The sequence below is a fragment of the Chaetodon auriga genome, chromosome 24 (assembly GCF_051107435.1).
Source record: "Chaetodon auriga isolate fChaAug3 chromosome 24, fChaAug3.hap1, whole genome shotgun sequence".
NCBI lineage: Eukaryota > Metazoa > Chordata > Actinopteri > Chaetodontiformes > Chaetodontidae > Chaetodon > Chaetodon auriga.
Genome location: NC_135097.1, coordinates 13,991,198 through 14,013,950, shown reverse-complemented (window position 1 = coordinate 14,013,950; position 22,753 = coordinate 13,991,198). Strand labels below are relative to the sequence as shown.

The following is a 22,753-nucleotide window of genomic DNA, read 5'->3' as shown; positions in this document are numbered from 1 at the left end:
AATAACATATTATAAATAAATGCGGCATTTATGTAATACTTCATATGGAAATGTACCTTTTTTTCTTACCAATAAAGAACATTCCTCTGGAAATTAAAGCCCCTGTAAGTTTTGTCCATAAAATATTTTCTTACCAGGTACAATGACATCTGTGTAGAGAGATTTATTTAAAGTGTAACCCAGAAACTGCATTGAAATGATCTGTTCTGTTTTTTTGACATCTCCTGACAAATAAAATGAAATAAAAGTTTACCCAACGTGGCCACGCTCTACTTCCGGTGTTGTCCTCACTGTAATCTGTCTGACTTGACGTCATATTCTCATTAGCGGGGCATTCCTCTCTCTCTCTCTCTCTCTCTCTCTCTCTCTCTCTCTCTCTCTCTCTCTCTCTCTCTCTCTCTCACGTCAGCAGTACCACAGCACTGCCCCCTTTTTTCTCTCCCTCTGGATCTCGCACAGGCCAACACCGGCAAAAAATACATTATGAAATAAAAAAAAATAAATGAAGCAGCTTAGAGAGGCATAATCATTTTGACACATTTGCTGTGGTCGGGACTGCTTGATTCCTGTTGTTCACAGTGCACCATTAGGTAATGAAGTCATTTTTGAAACCTTAACTTACCTCTACACCTTTCTCATTTATTTAAGAATAATGCAATGTCACTCAAAAAAATACAAATGCCTACACGAATATCATATGATATTCATTTCCTGAGCAGACACACATCAGAACATTAATTATAATGGACTGATGTCATACATATCAATGTAATGTCATGTCACATTGAACTTTAAGGTAAAATAAGAGCATTGCATTTCAGAGATATTAGAGGAAATACTGTGCGCTGTGAGTGGAGACTTAAAGGATGCTGCAGGAATATTCACAGACGCTATTACTTCCCAGAATGAGACTGAGTTTAGTGGGATAAAGCAGTGATGTCACTGTGATGAAACAGCCCGAACAGATGATGAATAAACAGACCATGTCCTCATTCCTGTCACATTATGTAGGCTACAGATTTTGGTGATGGCTCCCCGTGATACTGTCGCTGTCACAGCTCAGTAGGTCTGCACAGTGAGCCGGTTCCTCCCGTTCCAGACCTGAGGAAAGTGACTTACGCTGATGCTGGAGCGCCCCCTCGCGTCCTCGACGCAGGGCGACCCTGCATGGGCCCCCAGCACAACTGGAGCAAGGATCCCAAAATATCTGCGCACGCACGTAAGCACGCACGCAAATTTTACCGGCGCTGTTCACGTGTGATCCCGGTGAGCCTTTCTAACCTGAGACAGACATCTCTTTATTGAGAGAATATGTGGTTTGAATCACATTTACTGCCAGACAAGTAGGTAAATACAACTGATTAGGTTCAGTTTTACCTGGGTTGTGTGGGGAAAATGCAATATTTAGTCTAAATGTTTTATAATATGCTGATAAGTGTCTTTTTGTTTGTTTTGTCAAGTTCAATTGCAATGCTATAACTGTGACTGTAAGCTACTGAAAAATACATTTACCACACTGTCAAGTTTAAGGTTTTTGCTCATGAACTCGAGTTCATTACCAATGTTACTCCGACTAAGGTGTCAAATATCATTTTTTTTCTTTTTTTTTTCCTCAGGAAAGATCTTGCTCAAAAAGAGGTATTAATCAAAAATAATAATAATTCAGTGTAAGCGACATGAGGATTTCAAGGACAGGTGAAGTCAAGAGAAAATGTAAGAAACGTGCGTTTTAAATGCGCCCCGAGAGAGATGGTGTCAGAATAGAACACATCTAGGCTCATATGAGTAAATCGGACTGAATCTCTACAAGAGATTTTTTTCATGAGCCTATCTTAAATTAGCCAGAAGAGGTCCAGTTATTGAAAGCATGCATAGACGGCCAGTGATGGGGAAGTGTTTCAACCACTGCGCGGGGAATTAAGATCGACAATCGCAATAATCTCCAACCAAAACATCACCATCATTCCCATCCGATAAAAAATGACCGCATGTCTGCCGTGTGGCACACAGAGTGACCCATCTCTGCCGGGACTCGAACCCGGAGCCTCTGGATTAGAAGTCCAGCGCGCTATTCCATTGCGCCACAGAGACTGCGCCAGGATAACCCGAACCTGGCACAGCTTACATACTTCATATCCTCTCGTATCGCTGCTCTGCATCCCCGCAGCATCAGGACCAGTCTGAGCCGACATGTTGGCGCTGCCGGCGTCGACCACCAGAGGGCGCTGTTGCTACACGCTGAGACGGGAAGTCCTCAGAAGGTTCGTCAGGTTAAACGGTGTATAACAGGAAGTTACCAGTCAGAGTGTACCAAAATAAAAGTCACCGTGATTACAAAGGGCGCGTTAATATGTGTTCGCAACGGAGGCTTTAATTTTGAAAGTGCGCCACCAGGAATATTTTTTTATTTAGGATAAACTTAACGCTCCACAGAGCCAAAATGGAGCCTGTCGGAGCTTTTTTTATTCCCCGTTTTCACATTAAATTTATCAGGTTATGTGTTTGTGATTTCAAATCAAAAGCGAAACAGGCCAGGTTAAGATAGCCAACGACGAGAACACCCGACGGCTAACCAGCTAAAGCCATTCACACAGAAATAAAACGCGCTTCTAATTAACAAAAGAATAGCAGCGGATGGTTTCAGATATCCACGTTAGAAATAACTGGGTGAAAACATGTCAGGTGTATTTAACAGAAAATTCTGCGGTTGTTCTCTCATTTGCTCGTCATACTCTGTTCATACTGTTCTGTTCGTACTTCATCACTCAGTGGAGCTCCTTGAACCAGTGCAGAGGTCCACTGTGTGGAATAACACGAGTGGAGTTACACCGAGATTGCATCAGATAACCAATTACGCACCTCCCTCCACGCGCCCTTCGCCACACTGTGATATCTTAATTAATTTCCTGTCATCTTCACTGTCTTTGTCCACTTTTCATGTCAAGGACACCGAAGTAGAACACAGACGCAGGTTTTGGTGGAGATTTTTGTTATTGTTGGAGGGATGATCACCTCAATGAGCTCGTTGCCACAACAATGGAATTCAGAATGCTCTTAAATTTTCAAATATGCAGTTATTCAAACATGAGAAGTGCACACTTTTGCAATTTCAAACCAATTTCAAAACTTCCTCTTCTGACCACAGATACTGAGAAAATATTTATTCTCTGCAAGTTTCACTGTTTGTGAAATGGACGAGAATTACAATTCCAAATAATGAATCTTGAGGAGGTTGATCACAGGAACTGACATGAAGATAAAACTCAGTCATGATTTGCAAAAATTGGATGTTGTGAAACCTATTCCTACTAAACTCAGGGCTATATTGTGAAATTCTTATTACACAGTAGGTTCCGATAATATGAATACACTTATTATTAATCGGCCTGCTCCACTGTTTAATAATCTCTAGTTGTTGTTGTGTTCTTTCAGTGCAGGTTCTGAAATTTTGTGACAAAAACAAGACTTTGTTGTTGCTTGTAAACTCTCATTCCATCATTATCACTGGGCTGATTAGACTTCTGTCACGCTGTATTCAGAAATCCGTTCAAAGTGTTTGCTGTGCCAAGCTGCACTCTCAAACAGGAGGAAGGAAGAGGACAAAGTTGATAAAAGAATTACAAAAAAAAATGGATACTGTGCATTACAAATGGATTATTACATTGAAAGAAAAGAGGTGAAAAACTAGACATTGAGGAAATCTAAATCTCATTGAAAAAGTGATCTTTAATGCAGTGTGATAACACAGCAAATCAACATTTGAACACTTAGCTCTGTGATCTATTAGCTCAAGATATACTGACAAAACACTCAAAACACGTTTCGTCAACTGACATCAAGTGACCGGCTAAACGCAACATTGTGAAAAAATATCACTGCAGATTTTACAGACTTCATGTCCATGGACAAAAACCCTGAACTCTGCGGAGAATTAGATGAGAAGATTGACAGCACCCCCCATGTCTGTGCTGGAGCCTAAATGTGAAGCTGGTTAGCTTAGCTTAGCTTAGATCAAGAAGGGACAGCCAGCCTGGTTTATCCAAAGCCAACAAAATCTGACTTTGTGAGGTGAAGAAATTGTCCGACACCTAACCCCCAGTAAAGCAGCAAATTAACATTTTAACATTTAAGTTCTTTTTTGTACAAATTAAACAAATGAGATATGACATGTTAACAGGCTTTAGGGATGCTGGGAGGCAGATTTTCGCCCTTGGACGGAGCGAGGCTAGCTGTTTCAGCTCTGTTTCCAGTCTTTATGCTAAGCTAAACTAACCAGCTGCTGGCTCCAGCTGCAGATTTACCATACAGATGTTAGAGAGATATGAAGCTTATGATCTAACTCTTGACAAGACAGTGAATGAGCATTTTTCATGAAACGTCAAACTGATATCTCACATAAACAACAATATAAACATTGTTGAAATGCACAAAAAAAAAAAAACACATTGCCAATTTTTGATACACTATCAAAAGAAATAACATAATAAGAATCATAAACAATTTTAAAGTGGCACCCAGCATTAGCAAGTCTGGGTACCTCTTAAAGGCATTCAGTGTACTGCACCAGTATTATACACGAGTTCTTTTACATGAGTGTGCTCTTCATTTCACATTCGTAGTCCTCGAGAAAACAGGGAGATAAAAGTGACAGTGGACAAGAACTTCACTCCGTAAAGTCTGAGAGAAACACATCATTCAAAGCTAAATTTGTTGACTCTCTGCTCAAAAGTTGTAGCATCCACCAACGTTATCGTAGTTCACTGAAACTAAACTACAACTAGATGTGGAGAGAGAGGACAACTGAAATTAAAGAATGAAAATTGACTGAAACAATATGGTAAACTGGCAAAACGAAATAAAGCAAACACACATTCAATGTTTTTGGTTTTGGACTTTGTCCATTTGGTCAAATTTGTCACCACAACAAGAACCAGAAGGCACTGGTGCATACGTTCACTGACCCTGGGATGAGTCAACTGGCTTCAAAGTGTTGTGGTTGCCCTGCGATTCCCATTTTCAGCGACTTAACAAATACATACATTTTCAAACGATGAAAACTGAAACCCACTCGGGAAACTAACTGAAACTAACCTGAAGTGAAAACCAAAAATGAGTAAAATAAGGACAAATGAAGGAAAAATACTGAGCTCTAATAGCATCCACTACAAACGTTAATGCTCAGTAGTCACTAAAATCCTCATTGTGCAGGAGCGCCAGGTGTTTCCCTGACTTTGTCCTAGCAGACATCAAACAATCAGAAAACAATGCCGCGCTCGTTAAAGTGAGCCACAGCTAACGACTGGCCATAAACATGACAGCACAGGACCAGGAGGATAAGTGCAAAAGGGTCTGTGCAAGCTGCAATTAAGAGGCATAGTGCAATAACAACCTTCTCAAGTCTCACTCTTAGTGGTGATGAAGGTGATTCTAACCATCATCTTCAACTGCCTGAGAGGAGCATGAGCTCCTTCACTTTTAATTGATTTGATTCTTGGCCATCTGAAGGCAGCATTGTCAAAGCAGCAGAGGTGGTCTTCAGTCTTTCTTTTTGTGCATATCAGACTGGCTGGCTGTGACTTACTGGCTGTTGCACGCAGTTTATCGTGTAATTAATCATTTGAAGGGGACAACGCTTACTGATCAATAGAAGAAAGCCCAGAATGCTAATCTGTTGTCCCTGCTCAGATGCTAAAAGGCAGCTTGATAAATAATTCAAACAAAACATCTTATATACTGGATTTGAAAGGGAAGAAAAACAAGTCGGCAGGACTATCGGTGACAGATGTTCAATGGCTTTTTTCATGATCACAGAGAGGCTTGCTGCTCAGACGATGATCCAAACTGCTTTCTTTGACAGTCCCAAACCCCAAAATATTTGAATTGGCAATGATATGATGCTTGGTAAATGCTAAAACGATGAATCATCAAGAGTTTTGCTCCCCATAGCTGCCCATTTCTACTGATGCTCTGCTGCTGAGGTTGCAACTCCTGCGTGCGTCCATCGATCGAGGACAGAAAACACACTGAAAATTTTTTGTTTGCCTGTGTTTAGATTCTGTGAATCTAAACACAGGCAAACAAACTGCAACAAATTGAATGCATTTCCAAAAAAGGAGCTGCTGGTGGGCGTAAACAGAACATGGTGATAAGGAATTGAAATGTTTCCAGAATACCGATATGAGTTTGGCGTCAAGTGGTGGAAAACTGTATTTTGGATGTTGTGATAAAGGCCTTTAGTTCCTTGGTAGTCAGTGTGACTCACTTTTGCATTCATACGTAACAGCAAGTCAGCCGTGTGAAGCCGAACAGCAAGACGCAAGAGTTCAGCCGCCGCCACTGCTTTTTTGGGCAGTGGAAGCCTGAGTCGACGTCTCTTGAGGCTACTCAACATGTCCAGAGGAATGGAGGCCAAAGTCTGCTTAAAGTTTTGATAAGCAGAGGGTCCCTTCCATGACAGCATCCTCCCACGAGTCCCCTGGATACATCAGTCAAACAGTAAAGTTTTCACTTCTTCTTCCAGGAATTTTCCAGTTAGTTGCCACGGCAGAGATGTGACAGCTGCACAGTCAGCTGTTTCAGGGCTCTATCACCACAGTGATTTTACAGTTGTCTTCTTCCTCTACTGGGATGTATAGGTTGCGAACAGTGCTCTGAGAAAAAGAACACAAAATGCTGAAGAAAAAGCCGAAGACAGAGAGGCATTTTAAAGCCCACATCGCTCTCTGAATTAGCAGTTGTTGCGATCATGGGCACATTTGGCTCGAGAGGAAATGTTAGACTTGAAACACTGAGGTGATCGCCAGCAGCCTGTTAGCTTAGCTTAGCACAAACACTGGAAATAAAGGGGAACAGCTAGCCTGACTCTTTCCAGCAGGTGAAAAAAATAGGTCGATCAGCACCTCTAAAACTCACTACTCAACACTTTCTATGTGATTTTAAGGACGTTCCTGCACTGCTCCATCTGTCCAGACACCAGTTGATCTGCAGTGACCTCCTGTCTCCCTCACAGCCTCTCTCTCTCGCTCTCTCTCTCTCTCTTGGGTCTGTAATTTCAGCTAACTGGCTGCTAGTGGTAGCCTCATGTTTACCACACAGACGTAAGAGTCTGAAAGAAATGACCTTTTCAAGTCAGGGAAAAATGGCAAATATGCATGCTTCCCAAAATGTCATACTATTCCTTCAATCATGTAAAAAGGCAGGACAATCAGGGAGTAAACCCAGAATTAATAAATGAACAGTCACCTTATTGTTGTTGTCAGCAATACTGCTGAGCAAGTCCCGAGGTTCTGGTACTTTGGGAAAAATAGTGTCCTTATTCCTGTAAAAAGAGAGTTAAATATCAGAGGCAACCAAGAAGACAATCAACAGGAGCGGAACAAAAAGACAGAAAGACTCAACATACATCCTGCAACACACCAGCGTCAGGGCTGCCAGGCCAGCAAATATCAATGGGATGATAACGGCGACATACACCATCACATTAGGATCTGCATCTGCAAACAAAAACATCAGCAACATCGTGATCAGCTGAGAGCGGCTGAAACAGCTGCAGCAGCTACAGCTTAAACCCAGCGCTTTTACCAAGCATTTGAAGGACAGCGTAAGGGGAACAGAATGCATATCTCTCTACCAGCTCGCTTTTGAACAGGATAAGAAAACAGACAGGGAGACGACGACCATACCAAAATACTCCTCGTCACTCCATTGCCCCGATTCTTTCGTTGTAATCAGTTCTGCTTTAATCTTCATGCGGTACTGACAGCGAGGGACAAGGACGAGCTCAGTCGATGCTACCCTTTCTGCGGTTTTAACCTGTGAGAAAATAAGGGCACAATTGTAACAGCCACTAATTAGTAGACGACTTGTTTGAGCACAATAACGAATATTACAATATCTTGGATACGACAACATACAAAACTGTGAACTAAACACCACTTGTAACATAATAGTGAAACTGAAACGCCACTGAAAACTGGTCTGATAATGGCGATGGATCAGCAAAAGGGATTTCAGCAGCAACAACAAAACACCTGTCAACCTCATGGTGGCGCTACATGAAAAGTTCACTAAAATAGGTGGAATTCAGCCTCTGGGGAAACCTGACGCCAATCCCTCAAGTAGACGTTGAGCTATTTCAACATCTATTTCAAGGAAGTCAGTAGAGTTCATCCTCTGTGGGTATGTGTATCAAATTTTAAGATGACCAATACAATAGCTGCTGAGATTATTCCAGGAAAAGCAAAAGTAACATGCTATGAAAGACAGGAAGCTTCAACCGAAAGTCACCATGAATGTTATTGTTTCCAGAGATTAAAGGGAAAAGAAACATCTGAACGGATTTTTTTTAGGCCCAGTCAAGTTGCTCCTCTACAAGGAACTGCCTGATCTGCTTCAGCTTCTGAGGTTCAAATCATCACAGCTATTATTGCACTGTTGTACCTCTTACCTTCATTTCATTACACTCTGTGTAATTTATGAAAAACTTCCATTCAGACAGATCTGCGATGTCAGGAGGACTCCATTTAATTAGGAATTTATCTGCAGTTTTCGTGACCTTCCAGTTAAGGGCGAGAGGTCTCACTGTGTACAGAAAGACATTACAGAGAAGATACACAGTCATAAAATACTGTAAACCAACTAAGGTGTGTTAAGAGTGTATAGAGTTAGACATTTTGGATTGTATGACATTCCACATTACAAGTACATACTTTCTACACATGTACACACATCTCCACGCCACGATAACATATTTCTGAGAAAGACAGAGAGCAGCTTCTCTCTTAACTACGACTGAGACTGAATGGGGAAGTGCGACGTATTTCAACAGAATGTTTCCTCCACAGGACTCTAATGCTAAATTAGAACTGGTCAGTCCACTTGCCTTTGAGCTCCTTCTTGAAAGTGTTCCTGACAAGCTTGTTGTTCCGCGTTCCGTTAAACACGATGGAGATGTCGTGGGTGATACTCGCCTGCAGATCACAACCAGTCCTGACGCCATCACTGTAACTGTACGATGGGCAGGCTTGTAAGGGTGTACTGGAATCAGGACCACCATTCAGATGTTCGTTCACTAACCTTGGAAAGACAGAGAGAAGGTGGTTCACTTTCATGCTGCATGCTATTCCTGAAATCTTTAGGAGAGTTTCTTGAAAAGATCAATAACTTTCATATGTCTTTCGGTTAAATGTGAAGCTACAGTCAGCACGTGGTTAGCTTAGCTTAGCGTAAAGACTGAAAAGGAGGGCAAACAGCTAGCCTGGCTCTGTGCAGATAACAGAATCAAAACTAGAGTAAAAAGGCTAAGTGATCTTTTACATGTTTTCTTGCTACAAGCTCCAATTTCTCAGCCCAACTACCAAAACCCACCAAACTCCTGAACTATCACTGTCCAGGCGAATGCTCAGCAATGTTATGTGGCGTTCCTGTGATTCACCGGTAGTCACAGGATATGTTGACAATATGAAAACTACACAGTGCACCTTCATTTCCTCAGATTGTGTGACTTCTACAATTCTTAGAAACGCTGATGATACAAATCTTAGTGTTTGATGATGAACAATGAATAGGATTTTCAGCTTTAGATTTCCAGTTGTGCTGATGGTACATGACCAAACATGGCTGGGGACTGTGTAAGCCTCACACAGTCAACAGCAATGGCTAAACTCATGCTAACCCCTGCCAGAGGCCTGGACTGATACGAAGCTGAGTTTAACTGAACCCTAGTTCATTACCTCCGCTGAGGTCCAGTCTGCGTCTTCTCTGATGAAACCAAACTGTACATCAGGAAGTGTTGCAATACAGCTTACTCACATTTACTGTGTAAGCCCAATACCCATTTCTTGTGTAAGTACAAACTATGAAAAAAAAAACCCCAACTCGACACATACTTATAGAAAAAACGGAGATCCGGAGTGTCACTGGCTGGTTCCCAGGAGCAGCGAGTGAGTTTGGAGGAATGGATGGAGCACTGCAAATCCCTCACCAGCACTGTGAGGAACAGAGACATACGTACATGCACACATCTTCATGAAGAAACACACACATTGCTGCAGTCCATACATGGCTCAAAAAGCTTTAGCCTGCATTTATTTGTCTACTCGGAAGCATTCAGAACAAATCTGGGTCTTATTGAGGGTCATGTTGAGCCAAATGAGCTACCTGGGTCAGTGATGTTGATGACAACCGGCTCGCTGGGTCTGCCATGACAGATGGTATTAACAGACAAGTGCAGAGATCCTCCTTCCATCACCACATTCTGACTCCAAGGAGGTGGGCCTTCCTGAATCCACCAAGCAGAAGAAAAACAGAGAAAAAACACAGTGAGCGAACAACCAATTCACCATCATCATCATCACCATCATCATCACCACACATGGAACACGGCTGCAGTCAAAAATGTGGCTGAGGCGTTATTTCAGAAAAATACACACAGGTGATTTTCTAGTATTTAGTTGGAATAGATCACCATTTGCAGTGTTATGGATCGTCTATGTGCTTTGGGGAACTTTATCAGTGATCATACAGGTCACGCAAGCATCAACAGAGAGCTCATTCATGCAGGTCTGTGATAAAATCTATGTGTGCAGAATTTGAATACAGTCGGTGGTGGAACAGAAATAAATACATGTACACAAGACCTCTGCTTTGGTACAGCTCTGAGGTACTTTTTTCATTTGATGCTTCTACTTCCCTACAACTCAGAGGCAAACACTGCACTTTTACTCCATTTCTTTTATTTATTAGCTACAGTTACTTGTGACTATGAGCGGTAAACAATAGGATTCTTACAGACTGAACCACCCAGAGTTGATAAAGTCATTAAAATTTGCTCCATTCTCACCAGCTGCAACACTTACCTGATGTTAACACATTAGTCTTAATAAAACAGTCATCCAATATACAGTATGAAAGGGGCCATTCTGCATAATGAGTCATTTTACCTTCGATACTTGAAGTACATTTTACTGATCATACCTCTGTACTTTCACTGAAGTAAAACGTTTACTTGTAATGGAATAAACCTCAGATTGTGGGATTTTCTACATTTAATAACTTTAGCTTCTGAGTGCTTCTTCCACCATCGATCACAACATCCTGCAAATCACACTAATGGAATAAGATTTAGTTTGTAGAGAAACGAGTGTTGCACATTGCTGTCCCGTCAAAATCAGAAATATCCCTCCACACACAGGCTTTAATAATGACATAAACACATAATAAAAAGATATATTAAAGCCAATGTTGTGCTTTAATCGTTGCTGTTGTCTATGCAGAAGCAAGAGATGATGTAGATTTAGTTTTCATCAGTTTTCTGAGAATAATCCCGAATTTTTGTGTAAATGATGAGTCTTGTAAACTGTTACTGACTCTGTTTACCAAAGGGATTTTTGTTACAAAGCAGCTGTGAACTGCTAAAACACGTAATACCCTACAGTAAAGGATGTTATTATAAGTGACGGATACTCTGGTGCTGGTGCTACAGAGCTCCTCCAATAACATTTAAAGAGTATCATGGAGTTGATCATCAAAAGGTTAATGAAAAGCATTTTTAGCTAATTAATTGAATGACGTTTTAGTAAATACAGGCATACTGACATCATACGTATCACTGTTCTCCTCATTGGTTCTTGAAGTCACTATATAGCTGCAGTTTTCCATTGAATGCTGTGGTGGTGCCCAGGACAGCTGTGGTTTAAAATCACTGATCCAGCGCAGGGACACATTTTGTGGTGGTAAGACTTGGCCTTAGGTGGAGAAAGAGAAGAGACAGAAATGTGATGGATTTCAGTGTGTGGACAGAACACCTCCAGTTTACTCCTTTCATTCAGCCTCCTTATGAAAAATGAGTGAAAGAGTGCTTCTCTGACTAAACTGAAAACACCAATAATCAAATGCAGAGGAAAGGAATGCAAGTCAGTAGCTTTTGATATTGATCTGTCAGATATTTAGACTGCCGGGGCTTTCATATCTGTACAGATGTTATTAAAATTTGATCAATCCAATGTTTATATGCATTAGACCACAACTGTGATATGCTGTATGTGCTGTATGTGCAATCTCCATCTGACCAGATGCCCCTGACTCCATCCAGCCTCTCCTGTGCGTCTCATTCCCCCATCACCCACCCCCTGTCTGGTGCCCGTTAACCTGTGGCTACTTCCATCGTCATTTCCCCTTCGTACCAGTCAGCTGTTCCCGGTTGACTGCACTTCGGTACTTTTCCTCGCTGCCTCGTACACACCCTGTGACTCGTTCACGGATTTGGAAATAGCTCATGTATGAAAGTCGCCCACTATGACAGTCACAAAACTACTTTCTGTCCCTTCTCCGACGCTCGCATGTTGTTGTCTCTCTCAACAGTGAGGAACTGATGTGACGTCGTTACTGGGAAGCGTCATTACGTTTATACTAGGAAAGGCTGCCATTAACCTTTGACCAAACTGGGAAAAATGTCAAGGAACTAGGTAATAACCAAAAGGCAGGATAACGTTACACGGTTATGAATGTTTTCTTACCAGTCTGGGATTCAACCGTTACCAGGAGGCAGCTTAAAATGAACACGTCAAGACTTCGAAACACCGTGGCCATCCTTTACGAGTGATATTCCTCGCGTTTTCCACAGAATCGGGAGGATTGGTTGGGGGATTGTTCCCGCTCCTGAAGCCGAAGCCGTCCAGCCTGCCGTCACAGAGACGATAAATGTCTGTGTTTCATTTCGTCTTTCGCTTCTTCTAAGAAAGGCATTTAACAGCTGAAACAGCTGGAGGCAGGGATTGGGCGCAGCGTACTTTTTTTTTCCCCTTTTCTTTTTTTTATGGAGGGGGCGGGCGCGAGATACGTCCTCGCCAACAAAAAAAAGAAGAAGAAAAAAAAAAGAAAGAAAGCTCTCCGCCCACCTCCGGCCTCCACTGTTCGTGCGTCTGTCCGCGTGCACCCAATATCTTACCTGTTAACCACAAATCCCTAACTGTAACCGGGCGATAGGGGGCAGTATAGGAAACACAACTTTAACAGGACGGGGACGTGATTAGACGGGCAACTGACTTCGGCGCAATACCGTCCACATGAAGTCTCATCTGGGTGTCAATGCTGCGTTTTTCTGTTTGAGTGGAGAGATTTTGAACAGAATACACGCTGCTGTGGCTGATAGTGAGGTTCAACAGTCTAATTCATATTACAGAGGAGATACTACAAACAATATATCATCCCATTGCAGAGTCAAAGAAGCACTCTTCTCCATTTTACATGAGCACAGAAATAATAAGGAATAAATAGGAGGTGTTCTCACATCCTGATTAAAGGCACACTGCACCCTTTACCGCAGGGTATTAAGGCATTTTAGCAGTTGGAGTATTTCCTGCAAACACAGCTGCTTTTGTAACAAAAATCCCTTTGGTGAACAGTCAGAAACAGTTCACAAGAATCATCATTTATACACAGTTGGGGATTATTTTCCGAAAACTGACTGAAACTTAAGAAACTGCATCAACAACAGCAATGATTAAAGCACAACATTGGTTTTAATATATCTTGTTATTATGTGTATGTGTCATTACTAAAGCCTGTGTGTGAAGGGATATTTCTGATTTTGGCAGGTAGACAGCAATGTGCAACACTCGTTTCTCTACAGACTAAATCTTATGCCATTAGAGTGACTGCACGACCACCACTGGCTGTATTCAAATCGTGCACACATGGATTTCATCGTAGATGACCTGCATGAATGAGCTCTCTGTTGATGCTTGCTTGACCTGTATGATCACTGACAAAATGCCTAAATTCACCTCCTATTCATAACACTGCATATGGTGACATATTCCAGCTTAACATAAGTAAATGGCTAGTTTTGAAGCTGCCGGGCAGCCAGCGGAGACTTCGGGAAGATGCTGCACCTGGCCAAGAAATCATTACAGCACCTACCACTTTGTGCTGAATGACTGAAGCTAATCGGGTGTGGCTTGGCTAAAACTTGGATGGGAGACCTGTAAGGAAAAAAAAGTTGCAGCTGGAAGTGTGCTAGCCACTAGGGGGCAGTCTTCCCTCTGGTGTGCTGTGTAGAGAAACTCTAAAAACTGTGGTTATTATATATCTAATGGCACTTACTGTAAAATCCCTGGCTCTTTCCACCTGCTCTCCTGTGTAACTGGCTCAATGTTTCCCTCCCTCTCCACCTCAAGCTGATGTGGGGTTCATGCTCTGACTGCACATTAGTGGTAGTCTCAGGAAATAAGGGTTTTTCCCCAAATTTAAAATGTTGCTTGAACTCAGTGAACAATGTTTTACGATGTTTTCTGCATACAGTTCCCAGGATGGCGTCAGGACTGGCTGTGATCTGCAGGCGAGCAGCACCCACGACATCCACATCTTGTTTAACGGAACGCGGAACAACAAACTCGTCAGGAACACTTTCAAGAAGGAGCTCAAAGGCAAGTGGACTGACCAGTCCTAATTTAGCATTAGAGTCCTGTGGAGGAAACATTCTGTTGAAATACGTCGCACTTCCCCATTCAGTCTCAGTTGTAGTTAAGAGAGAAGCTGCTCTCTGTCTTGTTCAGAAATGTTACCGTGGCGTGGAGATGTGTGTACAGCATGCACTCATAAATGTAGGCCTAAACATTTGCAGAGCTGATTTTTGATTTTTGATCAAAGGGTCCAGATTCAGCACCCTAAAACACTGGGAAAACTTGAAGTGGAAGGACAGGACATAAAACTTACAGAGGGCAAGCGTCCTCCTCCAGGTCTGTCCACGTCTGTCAAAAAAGAAATAAATAAACTGCTCACTGCCATATAAATCTCATAATAATGATCAGAATGGTCATTAATAAGCTGTGAAAAGTCCAGTTTACTACTAAACTGGCACTGAAATGAACCAGTGGTACACGGCCGAAAGCACGCAACACAAAAACACTTTCTCTTTCTTTATTCCTTATTAAAGCAGGAAAAAAAAAATTATCAATCATCACCCAACAAACAGAGTTGGTAAATGAAACACCCTCAATTCAAGGAAGGAAGTGTGTGAGTAACAGTAAAATAGCTTTTGGGTGTGTTATGAATGAGAAAGCACACAGAAGATAACACAGAATCAACCCACTGATGGCCCAGTTTTAAACAGCGTAATGTCTGCTCAGAAGTCGACAGAGTTCTCGATCATGGGTCTCTTTTCAAAAATGTCCAAGTCGTATACAAAGGTTAAAATGCTTCTTATTTTTTCAAAAAAAAAAACACGACAGAAAGTCACAGTCACCAGTGTGTCCGCAAAGCTCATGCAGATCGCTTCATTTCCTGACTCACAGTGAAATGTGATTCCTTTTAACATGCGCTTATAATCTCTTTCTGTATTAAGCACGAACCACTGACTGTCATGCATCAATTTCTCATAAGAGTTTGTATCCATGCAAAGTGGACCTTCTCCTAATTTGGGGATGAATACGTGTGCGGGGGAGGAGAGCCACAGCAGCTCTTGGCTTCCTGTGCTGTCTTGGGATCACTCAGTGGCAAGAAGTATGTGCCTCCCCACTACTTAGGTTATTGCTTCCTTCCTATTGTTTAGCTGTCATGATGGCAGTCACTGGGCGTCAGTCCTACAAAAGAGGGTCAAACTGGGCCAAGACATTTTTATTCTCTTGTGATGGCTTCGACGTGTACAGCAGATAAAGGGATGCACCAGTTCCTTTGGCAGGTAGAGCAGTTTCCAGTAAATAGAGCCTCCACTGACCCACTTGCAGTACCTCACGTAATCCAACCAAACACATGGCCTGTCTTCATCCTCGTCTTCCTCCTCAGTGCCCCACAGGAAGATATCAGCACAGTGCAGACGTGCCAAACTTACTTATCCTGATTGTACTTCCAGGTCCACAGCTTGGCAGCTTTTTAAAGGTTACTCCAAGGATACAGTGCATTTCTGCATCCTGTCCATGACAGGCCTCAGCAGCTTAGAGGGTGACTCATTAGCAGCTCAGAGTCTTGTTTTTGCCGTCCTCTGGTGGTTGAAAGTCTCACCGAGTTGCAGCGATACAGAATTGCGCTCAGGTCAGTACAGTAAAGGTGCAGCGGAGCTCACTCCTCATCACACCTGTCAAATGTGCAAGAGACCTGAAACTTTCCACCACATTGGAAACAAAACTTTTTGGAGTTAAATTACTCTATAAATGTTCCTGCTGAATTCGCCCCGTGTGGAAGTCCAGCTTTGCTGCTCTGTACACGTCAGGAGTTTTGCTCGAGGACACCGTTTTCGGCTACAAGGGTAATTTTGCAGGGTTCAATGAGTTCTGGTACTGGCGTGTAGAGACTTCCTGTTGTGGTCTGAAAAACACAACAGTGTATTGATATTTGTGGAGACAGGAAGAGCAGATGAGTAGAGCACACACACTTTTATTTGTCCTAAAATATACCTTCAGTTCTTTGTTTCCATTCATCATCATTTCCTTGAATATTGCTGAAGGATCTGGTATGATGGGGCAAATAATGCTGCTGTGCCTACAAACAGACAAACCACAACAAGCATGTCAGCGACAAAAAGAAACAGCCAGCACACAATATTTCCAAAACCTGTTTCCACCTTCAACTGCTGAAGGAGGACAGTTTCTCTGTGCTATGATACTTTGGCTCCACCTGCAGTGCCTACCTGTGTCTGAGGTTGGGTCAGATTGGTTTCTCTTTCATTAAAAGTGATGCAGAAATGTACATTGTACACTTTGTGGCAGGTAGGTTGAACTCTCTGACTTGGGTATATGTCACTGTTGTCTTTTCAAACATACCTCCTGAAGCAGTAGCAGGACAGAAAGACGCAGACGGACAGAATGATGGGGATGACAATGGCAACCACAGTCAGTGTCCCATCAGGAAGCTCATTTTTACCTGTGAAGAACAACAGACACATTTTCTCCAGCTTTCGAGACCATTTCCAGCTCTCTGGTGTCAAGTATTGCAGAGACATTTTGTGCTTTGCATCAAGCAACTGCACACCCTTTTATAAATGACTGATTAATAACCAATAAATTACTGATAAACAGAAGCTCAGAAGTGACATGTGCGAAGAGGTGGTTACAGGGAGGGGGCTGCATTTGCATGGAAGGAATATGGAAAATGCAGCAGAGAAATTAGTAATCTTCTGAAATAAATATTCATGTTGTTACCATAAAGTTGAGCGTCACTGAAGTTGCTGAATACGCTGATGCAACGTTTTGCAGTCGTGACTTTGGACCGGAACTCATAAAGGCAGTTCTTATTGTAGGACACCATCATCGTAGTTTCTCCATTGATTGTGTTCAGGCATTTCTACAAAACGGCACACAAAACCACAGCATTGCTCTCTGTCAGGTACAGAGAAACTATATGCCACTGATGACATAAAGACACAAGATATTTGTCCTGAAAGACAAATCTACGTCCCCGTTTGTGGCATTCGCAACACAATGCTTAAATGTGTGAACATTCAACGTCAGTGTGGCAAATGCAAAAGTGTATTACATAATAGAGGGAGGACTTTAAAAGTGTTCGATAGACACAACAGTGACATTCGGCAACTTACCCTGATCGTATTGCATTGGGTGTAGCAGACGTTGTATATCCAGCATTCACTGTCTCCAATCAATTGAGGTGTAAAGCTCAGTTTGAGGTGACCATCGTCTTCACTGATGTTCAGTTGTGGTGGAGGTACCACTGAGGAGAGAGATCACCGGTTCTAAACACATTTTAACAGCAAATGTTTTCATTTTCACAATTTGGAAGGACATCGGTAATGAACAATCAAAGGTAACACCAACCTAGTGCAGGTTTAAAGGTGCTCATTCCAGCTTCAGTCTCCACAAGGATGCAGATGCTATCAGGGGAGGTATCAAAGTGCAGGTGACAACCATTCCTCTCTCCACTGCTGTACGGGTGATCACATTTTTTTAAGTCTTCCTCCAAACTTCCACAGGTCCTGTAATGACAGAGTGGGGAGGTGATTAGAGAAGGCAACAGCCAGCACACATGCTTTATGTGAAGCATCACACCTAAATAAAAACAACACTTGCTTTGGTTTGCTCTTATTAGCTTCACTGTTCTGGAAACCACTATGAATCCTGCAGTTCCCCTATTTGCCACTAGATGTCCATAAAGCTCACAAATGACCTGTGGCTCATTAAAATCCCTGTGGACTGAAAAATGTCCCTGAATTATGTTACCGAATTTACACCAGCGCTGAACCAAGCCTTTCACCCTGCACTGCTGATGGCCAGATGAATGCTTTGGTCCAGAGAGTAAACACAGAAAATAGACTATATTAGCTATGCTAACCAACATGGCATGTGTAACGTCAATTATTTTATGTTCAAAGATGACTTTTGTAGAGTGATTGGCAACTTTTTTGACTTTTGCTTGGCCTGTTTTGGGCCTGACTTGTCCTGGCACATATATTGTCAAACCATGCATTTACCATTACTGTACTGAAGTAAAGAATTTCAAAAACCATCCTTGAAACTTTACTGCACATACCTGGAGACACAGCGCATCACATATGTTTTGGCTGTAATTCTCACCTGTAGGACAGCATCAGGTTTAGAGAGCGATTTGCTGGGATCCAGGAACAGTTCAATTCATTAGAGGAGATGAAACACTTGAAGTCCTTCACCACTTCAGCTGTACAGTACAAAAGAGAAGGTGTCACATACATACACATGGCACAGCTTTAAAGAATCATAATGCATCACAGTTATTTCTGTTTTCTGATTCTTACCTCGGGGCCTCGGGGTATCGATGGTTAAGTTCGCAGGTATGCTCTCAGTCGAACGGTTACAGGATTTACTGACAGTCCAAACCTTGTACATCCAACTATCAGAACGCACGTCTTCGGTGAGAATACTTAGTTTGACGTTGCTCCCTGTCACGCACATCTCAGACTGAAGGAAACAGAACATGTGCTTTAATGACGATTATGTAACATATTAAAACATGTTGTCTGAACAAACAATCACTAATCAGAATACTCATTTTGCATTTAGTTTGTTTAGTTATATATTTTCTAAAATGTCATTACAGGATCTTATTCGAAGTCTCAGTTTACTCCGATGAAGGCAGGATGACTTGAAACTCGTACGACATTTTGACTCTCTCAAGAATTGAATTTGGGTCTTGCATGAAGTCCAGTGACTTCCAGTACAATTTCTAAATACAGTAAATGTATTTAGAAATTGCTAAAAATGTGTGTTTCTTTTTGTCACAAAGGAGAAATAGTCAGTAAATATATAATCAACATGTCTGTAGCTCGTAATCACGTGGTTTTCAGCACCCAACTGTTTGTCAACAAACTCAATTTGGATACCAAGTGAACAATTTTCAGCACTGTTCCTTCTTGAATGAATAAACAAGCAGTCAAATAAATAACGAAATTACATTAAGTGAGACCAAAATAAAAATATGCATCATATTGGTTGGCAGTAATGTTGTTTAAAGTTCATGTGATCTGTAGCTGATGGGTTTAGTGAAGTGAAGTAATTATCTACTGACATTGCTGAACCCCTGGACCCCCCACAAATATCCAAGAGACCCAGTTTCATCATGTTGCCTACATTATCTGCTGTATTCTTCATCAGGAATGCAATCTCATGGTCGTCTGGCAGACCACTGGGCTTCTTCCACGACACGGTCAGAGTAAAATTGTCGAGCCACACATATGTCAGCCCTGTCGGCGGAGGATACCGATCTGTAGGAAGAGATAACAAGAGGAGGAATTAATCTCACCTGCTCCCAATTAATTAAGCTCAGATCATTAGACTCAGTAATCCTTGAATTCATTTTTTCACATTTATTTATTGAATCACACATGCCTGTTTTCTCAAAATTGAAGAACTCAGATGATTTACTTGAGTAAAAGAAGCAATATCACTCCATGAAAGTACTCTGTTGCAAGTGAAAGTCCTGCATTCACAAGCATTAGCAGCAAAATGTACTTTTATTAGTATTATTTAAGTATTAAAGTACTTGTTGGGCTGAATGGTCTCTAACAGAGTATTGTATTATTAAATACTGAATGTTACTGGAATATTATTACTGCTGCTTGAACACATAAGTAGCATATTAATGTTGCAGCTGTTGGCGGTGGAGTACATCTTAACTACTTTGTACTGCACTTGTACTGTACTTAATCTACACCACAGAACATTTTAGAAACTGATCCCATGTGTTGTTTGTTTGGAAAATCTTATTCTGTCAAATCACTCCAGCTGTCAGATAAAAGCAGTGGTCTAAGAAGTAGGAGTATGAAGTAGTGTAAAATTGACATACTTAGTCTAATAAAATAACCTCAAATTATCTTTAAGCACAGCTCTTGAGTGTAAGTACTCAATTACTTCTCTCCACTCGGTGACTGTATGGTGAGTACTGCCATCTTGTGGAAGTAGAAATCATTTTTCTTTAACAGGTTCACTGTAATTTCAAACAGATTCCCTTTAAACTCCTGAATGTTTGGTGAAGACAATGCAATGAAATCACCTCACTGCACACATTTTGAAGAAAAGGTCAAATCAGCCGTCAACTCAGTGAGCTTTGAACAATGAGCTTTGGCTGCACAGTGGCTCAGTGGTGGGCAGAGCTTTCTGTGTGGAGTTTGCATGTTTTCCCAGTGCTAGTGTTTCCTCTGGGGGCTCTGGTGTCCCCCACCATAAAAAAAAAGGGTTAATTAGGTCAATTCTCCTGTCATTGCCCTTGGGCCCCGGGTGCTGCTCAGGGATGAGTGCAGAGAGCAGATTGCACTACCTTAAACTGAGCATGGCTGCATGCGAAAAACAAACAAACAAACCAAAAAACCCACACACAATTCACTCATATCTTAACCTCTGAAAGTTTTTTTTCTCACCTTTCTCAGATTTGCTGCAAATTCAAGTAGATTCATACACATAAATGCTCTTGAGTATAACCAGGTCAGACCAATAGTGCCTGAGTTCACAGGTGCTTCCACTTTCTGCCTCAAAAACAAAAAGTTCCCCTTTTGTAAAACTCGTTTGGGTCTGTTTTAGCTCCATATATAGACATTTTCACCCAAACATATTTCCTGATCAGTTATTAAAACGCCGTGTTCGATGGTCGCGTTCATTCCTTCTCTCCCCTCCTTCGGCTGCGCTCAGGGCCTGAACCGTAAATGCAACATAGATGCGCAACCAAATCCGAACGAGGGCAAACCTCTGTTTGTAAAAACGGGTGAGAAATTCCTTAAATAAACAACTATATAAACATTTTTTATTCACATTAGGCAAGGCTTTTAATCGGCCTGGAAATGTCTTTAAAGTCCTGTTGGTGGTCGCTGTGGGACTTTTTTCCCCCCATGAATTAATTTAGCCCACGTCCTTCCAGGAAAGACTGCCTCCGACTCATGACTCTCAAGTTATTTAACAATTTTTTAAAAAAGAAACCCTCATATGTACGAACGCTAATTACAGGACAAACATCGAACAACCCGGGGCTAAATACCGAGAGAACATCTAAGCTTTATCCTAAAATACTGAAAAATAAGAGTTAATAATTATTAACATATAATAGCCTATTGGTTAATAGGCTAATAACGAATATAGTACAATAATGGACAGAACCCTAGACTTAAAAACTACAGGGTTAACTCACTCTTCTCTAACGTAAGTTATTTTTTATATTCAGCTTTCAAAGCGCCTCAATGGGACAACTGATTTTGAATCCATAATTTTTAAATTACTGGTACTTTTTACGACATATTCTACCAAAGGCGTTGAAAGTGCGTCATTAAAGCCTACTAGCTTAATTGAACTCCAGCACTACGAGCTAGCCGTGTGGTCCAACACAACCAATCAAGCCACAACAACGCGACAGTGACTTGTCAAGTATCTCATTTTAAAGTCAATAACAGGTAACGGAAGAGTCCTTACCTGCTTTACAGTAAACTACCATCATGGTGGTGATGTATGTCAAGAAGGCAAAAAACTTCCGACTGAACGTCATGTTGTCCTCAAGCGTCCGAACGTTTATTCCATCTGGAAGTGAGTCAACTGCCTCGGTCCTCCTGTGCCGAGGAAAAGAAACAAGAAAGAAAAAAAGAAAAAAAAAACAACCTTCTGACAATTTATGTTACTGCGTTCAATACGCAAATAGCGGGGGCAGAAAGTCCAGAATCAAAAAAAAAAAAAAGAAGAAACAAATGGGAACTCAAGGGACAAGGGAGAAATGTAAACGCTGTCCCGGATGGTGCCTTCACGGTCTCTGCGGAGCCGCTCAGGAAGGAGCGGGGCGGAGTCGGGGTGAAAGTGGGTGGAGGGCAATGATGACAGCACGGGAATGTTAAACAAGATTTACCTTGGTGTCGCGTAAAAGTCACTCATCCTAAAAAAAAGGGGGGGGGGGTTAAAGTCAAAGACAGCTGGTCGTGTGGCTCTGTTAATGAAGGCAGACCACGCACGCGCAGTATCCCAAACCACAAGTGTCCATCCATTCTTCCAGGAAGGCGTCAGACTCCAAATGAGTCTGTGAATCATTAAGCTGATAATGCGTATGCTAATGGATGTATGCAGCAACAAACAACACTGAGTGGACAAACTGATGGCACAAGGTCAAGGAAAACAGAGTACAGTCCATCTGATCCCAAAACCCTGTTACTGTATAAGTGGGTAAGCAAGCTTTCACAAGACCTTACAGGAAGAGCACAGCATAGTCCAGACAGTGAACACATCACTGAGTGTGGCTATGCATTTGTCAACAGAAATACACCTGGTTAAGATCAAGATTGTTTGGTAAGACTGAGATGTAAAGT

At 41.8% G+C, this 22,753-nt stretch overlaps 2 protein-coding genes and 1 non-coding gene across 5 annotated transcripts; all 3 read right to left on the bottom strand.

Moving 5' to 3' along the window:
- Window positions 1-2,017: 2,017 nt before the first annotated feature.
- Window positions 2,018-2,091, bottom strand: trnar-ucu (transfer RNA arginine (anticodon UCU)). Its single transcript has one exon. It is a non-coding gene; the product is annotated as a tRNA-Arg (tRNA).
- Window positions 2,092-3,241: 1,150 nt separating this feature from the next.
- il13ra1 (interleukin 13 receptor, alpha 1) lies at window positions 3,242-12,810 on the bottom strand. Of its 3 annotated transcripts, none has more exons than XM_076724535.1 (10): window positions 12,516-12,810; window positions 11,596-11,744; window positions 10,159-10,279; window positions 9,888-9,987; window positions 8,882-9,075; window positions 8,447-8,580; window positions 7,683-7,812; window positions 7,403-7,493; window positions 7,243-7,318; window positions 3,242-6,650 (listed from the first exon to the last, which is right to left on the bottom strand). In XM_076724535.1, exons 1-10 carry the CDS (start codon window positions 12,586-12,588, stop codon window positions 6,576-6,578), a joined length of 1,143 nt encoding a protein of 380 aa, XP_076580650.1. In that variant the 5' UTR covers window positions 12,589-12,810; the 3' UTR covers window positions 3,242-6,575. The 3 variants fall into 3 exon arrangements, with proteins under 3 accessions (XP_076580650.1, XP_076580649.1, XP_076580652.1); XM_076724534.1 differs by having other exon boundaries at window positions 8,447-8,576; window positions 8,878-9,075; window positions 12,516-12,786; XM_076724537.1 differs by lacking the exon at window positions 3,242-6,650 and having other exon boundaries at window positions 7,259-7,318; window positions 7,417-7,493; window positions 8,447-8,576; window positions 8,878-9,075; window positions 12,516-12,786.
- A 2,406-nt stretch (window positions 12,811-15,216) lies between these two features.
- Window positions 15,217-22,172, bottom strand: LOC143316829 (interleukin-13 receptor subunit alpha-1-like). The gene is made up of 10 exons (XM_076724533.1): window positions 21,876-22,172; window positions 19,551-19,684; window positions 18,719-18,881; window positions 18,522-18,621; window positions 17,766-17,923; window positions 17,531-17,661; window positions 17,136-17,277; window positions 16,758-16,857; window positions 16,392-16,476; window positions 15,217-16,302 (listed from the first exon to the last, which is right to left on the bottom strand). Exons 1-10 carry the CDS (start codon window positions 21,946-21,948, stop codon window positions 16,204-16,206), a joined length of 1,185 nt encoding a protein of 394 aa, XP_076580648.1. The 5' UTR covers window positions 21,949-22,172; the 3' UTR covers window positions 15,217-16,203.
- Between the last annotated feature and the right edge of the window lie 581 nt (window positions 22,173-22,753).

Bases quoted from the DNA above. Each gene is read 5' to 3' on its own strand.
- il13ra1 (XM_076724535.1), bottom strand. From the start codon at position 12,588: ATGGCCACGGTGTTTCGAAGTCTTGACGTGTTCATTTTAAGCTGCCTC. The intron at 11,745-12,515 runs GTAAGAAAACAT...TCTCCACCTAAG, and splicing joins AACGGTTGAATCCCAGACTG to GCCAAGTCTTACCACCACAA. The intron at 6,651-7,242 runs GTGACTGTTCAT...TCTTTTTCTCAG, and splicing joins TTGCTGACAACAACAATAAG to AGCACTGTTCGCAACCTATA.
- LOC143316829 (XM_076724533.1), bottom strand. From the start codon at position 21,948: ATGACGTTCAGTCGGAAGTTTTTTGCCTTCTTGACATACATCACCACC. The intron at 18,882-19,550 runs GTAGGCAACATG...TGTTTCCTTCAG, and splicing joins TGAAGAATACAGCAGATAAT to TCTGAGATGTGCGTGACAGG. The intron at 16,477-16,757 runs GTATGTTTGAAA...GTCTGTTTGTAG, and splicing joins TCCTGCTACTGCTTCAGGAG to GCACAGCAGCATTATTTGCC.